The sequence below is a fragment of the Echinops telfairi genome, unplaced genomic scaffold (genome assembly GCF_000313985.2).
Source record: "Echinops telfairi isolate 266 unplaced genomic scaffold, ASM31398v2 ScPeMD7_3;HRSCAF=10, whole genome shotgun sequence".
NCBI classification, from domain to species: domain Eukaryota; kingdom Metazoa; phylum Chordata; class Mammalia; order Afrosoricida; family Tenrecidae; genus Echinops; species Echinops telfairi.
Genome location: NW_022103899.1, coordinates 64872497 through 64877885, shown reverse-complemented (window position 1 = coordinate 64877885; position 5389 = coordinate 64872497). Strand labels below are relative to the sequence as shown.

The window sequence follows — 5389 nt, the reverse complement described above, 5'->3', positions numbered from 1 at the left end:
TCTCACAGGCTGTCCCTGCCACCCCCACCCCCACCCCTGCACAGACTCCAAGCAGTCCTAAACCATGGTGGGGTCAGGGAGGAGGATCTGTGTACAGCACCTGCAGGCCCACTGAGTCCACCGTGTGCAGCCCATACCCGAGTGACAGAGACCGGTCCAGAGAGGGGATGGGCGGGGCCAGGGGGGCAGCACAGACTCAGGGCAGCTACACTCAGAGGCAGCCCCCATCCATGAGACCTCATACCAGATGGGCCCTCTGCCCCTCCACACTCAGTCCAGGACTGCCCGCCACCCCTCCTGGCTGCCTGCCAAGCCCCAGCAGACCCCAACCTGCTCAGCTCTGCCTGGCTGGGGCTTCTACACCCACACTGCTCAGGGACCTCTGTCTGTTCCCAGGGAGCCGTGGGTTCTGCTGGGCTCTGTATTCTGGGCCCCTCTTCATGGGGAAGGGAGACTGAGGTCACAGGGTGCAGGGCTGCAGGGCTGCATATTCTCTGCTGGCCTCGGCTTCCGGTGGGGCTCCAGTACCAGGACCCCTCCTGACCCCCTCCACCACCACCCCAGCAACAAGGCTCCACAGTCCAAGGCCCCTCCTGCCACCCCCCAGCCCCCACCACCGGGGTCTGAGTGACGAGGACTTCCCAGGGGGCAGCCGTGCCTGACATCCACTTCAGCCGGTTCTCCCCTTCTCTAGGCCAGAACCCCGCCTCTCTGAACAGTGACCTGTGTGTCTGAGAACTGTCCGTCCTCCCCAGCAGGTCCTTCTCAGGACCAGGCGCCGTCCCTGGATGTGGGTGTTCTCAATGTGCAGAAGGGTGCAGGGAGAGGTGGTATGGCCTCCGGGAAATGAGACTCCCCCAACCCCCCACCCCACCCCCTTGGCCGCAGCTCCTTCCTGCCTCTACCTCTCCTATCCGGGTTCCACAGAGCACCCAACCAACCCTCGTCACCCCGTCATCCCGTGTATATCTATGTGTCCTGGTCCCCAGCCCCCAGTGGGGAATGAGAAGGGAGGAGTCTCCCTGGACCCCAGGCCCAGGTAAAGGGTGAGGAGGGTGGGGCTCACCAACAGCGTGTCCTGGCTCCCAGGCCTGGGCGCAGGTGTGAAGAGCGAGGGAGGGGACTCCCTGTGCACTACCAAGGCTGTACTGGTTGAGGCTGGTCTGCAGTGCCCCCTCCCCCTCTCCCACTGGCCAGCCCCCAGCAGAGAGACAAGGGCCCACTGTGTGGTGGGGTGCTGGCTGCAGCTGCATCCGGACCTGCAGCGAGCGGGGCTTTGGCTCCAGCAGAAGAGGCAGGGGTGGGGGCTTCAGAAGGGCACTGGGACAGCACCAGCACTCAGAAATGGGGTCTGCTTCCCCACAAGGGCTGGAGGCCACAGGCAACCTCAGCAGGGGCACTGTGACAGCTGCCCAGACCCTCATGAGCGTGAATGGAGCATGCAGACCCTCCTGCCAGGGGCCTGTTGTGTGGACCCACTGCCCTGGGCCATGACAGCAGCCTGGAGCCAGAGACCCAGGCAGACCAGGAGCAGCCAGGGTGGAAGGGCAGTTTTTCCAGGTCCATGAGTTGAGCAGAGGTGTCTGTGAGAAAAGAGTGGGGCTGGGTGTTCTGTGGGGTGAGGCCCACCCTCCCAGGCAGGTAACCAGTGAGCCACCCCTACCAGGAGCCAGGTGCTCATGTGGAATCGCTCCATCAGGCAGGCAGCCCCACCTGAGTAGCTGGACGGGCAGCCTCCGGCTTCAGACAGGGCCCCAAGGAGGGGAGCCACTGGCCTGGACTGACCACAGAAGTGGCCTGAGGAGTAAAAGGGTGGCGGCCACTTGCCCCACCTCGAGTGGGGACACTCTCTCAGTGGTGGATCCCTGGTGCAGGTGGGGAGGTGGCAGCGGAGGGGCACAGCCGCACAGGTGGCCTCTGAGTGTGTCTTTCATGCACATCCACTAAAGCTACCTCCCAGACACACCCCTCCCAAAGCCAGCTGCTTTGCAGGCTGAGGCAGGCAGGAACATGGCCAAGGGCCACTATCAAGAGCAGGTGTAGCTTCCCCAGGAAGCCTTGCCTGTCTGAGGAGCCAGCCCCTAATAAATAATCACATGTCCAGTAGGCGCAATTGTATGGCTATATTATATAAAGATTATAGGAAAGTCGTAGAGAATAAGAGAAATAGAAGAGAGAGTGAAATAAAGGAGTCAGACACATTTCATGGTAGCATGCTCACCTCAGCCCCGCTTGGTGGTCCTCGTGGGGATGGGAGATGAGAGGAGCAGGAATGAGAGGGGGAGGGGAGGAGAGACTGGGGGAGAGAGCATCTTTATTGTTTTAGAGCTTTTATAGGTAGCCATTAGGCATGCATATTCAGTAGCTACATACATCACAAGGTGGGTGATAATCACAGTAAAGTCCCTGAGCTCACAGGTGAGGAAACCTAATACCTGCATTGGGGGAAGGCAGGGGCACAGCAAGGAGATAATCAGGGAATGTCTGCCTCTACAGGCAGACAGAATCAACCATGTGCTCACTTTAAGGCAGCATAGCTGTTTGGGGAGAATCTGTGGGAATGACTTTTGTTAGTTTCCCACACTTGCCTGTGTCCCTGGACACACCATGGCCTTTCCTGGTGGCCTCCGGCCCCGGGGTATCCAAGTATGGCCCAGGGTGGCCATAACCTAGCACTGGGAACAGGCTGATTCTCACAGAAGTGCCAGATGGGACGTCGGCAGGTCCCTCTTTGACTCTAGCGGCCTCTGGTGGCCCCCAAAGGGCTGTGATGGGCACTTCACCCCAACCTCGAAGTTCTGTGAGGAGGGGCCCATTCCGGACTGAGCAGCCAGCTTCCCACCCTCAGTCCCTTCGTCCACTCCTCCACGGGCTGCTCCCTGCACCAGAGCTGGCCAGCACAGACACACAGCTCCGAGCCAAGGTCAGCCAGCCCCCATTGTGGAGGCAGTTCAGGGCGCCTCCCACGCCCAGGCCTTTCAGACCGAAGGTGTTCTGAGACTGCTGAGAGCAGAGCATTCCGGGGAGTTCCCTCCTGACAGCAGAGGGCTGCTTGTATAATGGGCTGTTGGAATCGCCAGCACAGGGAGTTCACGGTTTAATGGACCCAGGATCTCCCTGCAATGGTGGTGGCGGTGGTGGCTGGTTGGTTGGTTTGGGTTTTGTGATTGTGGCTCGGGGGAACGTTTACAGGGCAAATTGGCTTCCCCTCGGATAGTCCACACCCATTTTCCTCTGAGATGTTTCCTCCCGCTGTGCCCTTACCCACCCCCAGCCCCCTTATAGGCCTGTCACTCGAAGCCCTGGAGACATGGTGGGTCACACGTTGGGCTGTTTGCCACAGGGTCAGCAGCCACTCTGTGGGAGAAAGAACTGTGTGTGTCGTCGTCCCCCCCCCAACCCAACGTGAGCAGCCTCGGAGCCCCAGGGGGCATCCCCCTCTGCTATAAGGTGGCTGCGTGCTGCAGGGCCTCGGCGGCAGAACCTGAGTTCCGGGCTTGTGGGATGTCTAAGGGCCAGGCTTGGAGTCCCACTGGCCTGCTGCAGCGAGCCTGAGTCTGGTCTTTTTTACCCTTGGGAGTTTGTTCCATCGTTCTATCCCCCACCCTTCCCAGCTGTGTGATGGGGCCCCTTCCCGGGAGCTTGGCGGTGGCCGGGCACCATTGGGCTCTTCTGGCCTCAGGCCACGGCGCTGTGGGTACTGTGGACCCTCGTCCCCATGTGGCTTTAGCTGCCTTCGGGCCTGGAGGCTCTGGCTGGGGACAGACCAATAGCTGTACCCCAGACAGTGGGTCACAGCCTGTCAAGACGCCAGTGGCTGCTCACCAAGCCGGGGCGTGGGGAGGGGCGGAAGGCTATCTTTGTGGACCCTGCCCCTGCCCCACCAAGAGCCAGAGCACAGCGCCAGCGACCTCGCACAAAACCGCAAATCCCCTGCTGGCACTGCGGGACACAGCTGGGGAGGCCAGCCCGGGTCTTCCCCGTCCCCTTAGTGGGCGGCTCTGTGTCAGGGACATGGAAGGTTTCTCTCAGGCTCGGGTTGGCATCGCCGCCCATGGCACTGTGCCCAGCGGCTGCCGGGACAGACTCCCACAGAGTGACTGGCTCAAGACAGAGAACTGGGTGCTCTCCACGTTCTGCAGGCCGGAAGTGGGAGGAACGCAGGGTGTGGGCAGGGCCCCTGCCTCCTGGGAGCGCTGGGTGCAGCTGCACCCTAGCCCTTCAGGAACTGGATGTTCTTGGGGGGTTTCCCGGGGAACTGCCGGGAGTAAAGGCGCGCCATGTACTGGAGCTCGGGGGTGGCCAGCCGCTGACACAGCCGCTGCGTGCCGTTGTCCAGGCCGAGCCGGAGCTGGTAGCCCAGGATGTTGGCCTCCCCGGACTGGTATGGCAGGAGTTGCGCGTCTGTGATCTGGGACTTGTTCTTGGGCGCCGCGTCCTGCAGGCACAGGCGGCTGAGCACAGCGCGGCGCGCGCGCAGCTGTGCCACCTCAGCGCGCAGTCGCCGCGCGCCCAGCTCAGCATCCACGCGCGCCCAGAAGGTGCGGTTGAAGTGCTCATAGAGACGCCAGTCGAGCGCGCACCAGCGCCGGGCACGCTCCTGGTCGCGGGGCGTCAGGTGAGCCACGGCGCGCGGGCTGCGGGCGTTGAGCGGGAAGTAGGCCACGTCGTCGGGCGCCCAGTGCAGCACGCGACGCAGCAGCACCATGGACTCGTCGAAGTAGTCTGCGATGAGCACCAGGTCGAACCGCCGCTCCAGCTCGAGCAGCTGCTCGTGCACCGCAGGCCCGTCCGCGTCCACGCTGTTAGGCTCCAGGCCGAAGTCGAACCACATGTTGTTGCGGGCGTAGGCGTTAAGCAGCCCAGGCTGCGCGCCATAGAAGGTCTGCGGCGCCTCCAGGAAGGTGCTCAGGTTGCGCGCTGCGCGGAAGGCAGGCACATATTCCTTGTAGTAGGCGAAGGACGACTCCAGCTGTGCCACCGGGTTCCGCACGATGGACAAGTAGAAGGTGTCCTTGGGCATGATTTTTTGCACCTGCGGACAGAGGCCAGGGCGCTGACCTCCCGGCAGGGCCCCCCAACCCCCGACCGCAGCCCTCACACCTGCCAAGGTGGAAGCCACACCTGAGCCCACATGGGCACCTGCCCCCAGGTGACGAAAGGCCCCGCCCCCAAGACCTCCAGTCCCAGAGCCCAGAACACACCACCTCCACAGACGTGCTGTGCCCTGGTGTGAAGAGACCGCAGACTCTCCACCACCTCCAACCCACCCCCAGGTAGCCTTACCCTCCATGCCCAGCGCCCAACTCTTTCTGGAGGTGCCCCGCACCTGGATGCCAAGAGGACGCGACTTTCACCCCAACCTCGAAGTTCTGTGAGGAGGGGCCCA

The 5389-nt window shown here is 62.5% G+C and overlaps 2 protein-coding genes across 2 annotated transcripts in view; both read right to left on the bottom strand.

The window, feature by feature from the left end:
- The window catches only part of NEU4 (neuraminidase 4), a 4104-nt gene extending 3001 nt beyond the window's left edge, over positions 1 to 1103 (bottom strand). The window contains exon 1 of the mRNA XM_004701896.2: positions 1067 to 1103. The gene's annotated coding sequence lies outside the window, so the exon portion shown is untranslated. The remainder of the gene's footprint in view (positions 1 to 1066) is intronic.
- Positions 1104 to 3887: 2784 nt separating this feature from the next.
- GAL3ST2 (galactose-3-O-sulfotransferase 2) overlaps positions 3888 to 5389 on the bottom strand; it is a 24380-nt gene continuing 22878 nt past the window's right edge. Inside the window, exon 6 of the mRNA XM_045296442.1 lies at positions 3888 to 5103. Within this exon, the coding sequence (XP_045152377.1) occupies positions 4214 to 5103 (890 nt within the window). The 3' untranslated portion in view covers positions 3888 to 4213. The remainder of the gene's footprint in view (positions 5104 to 5389) is intronic.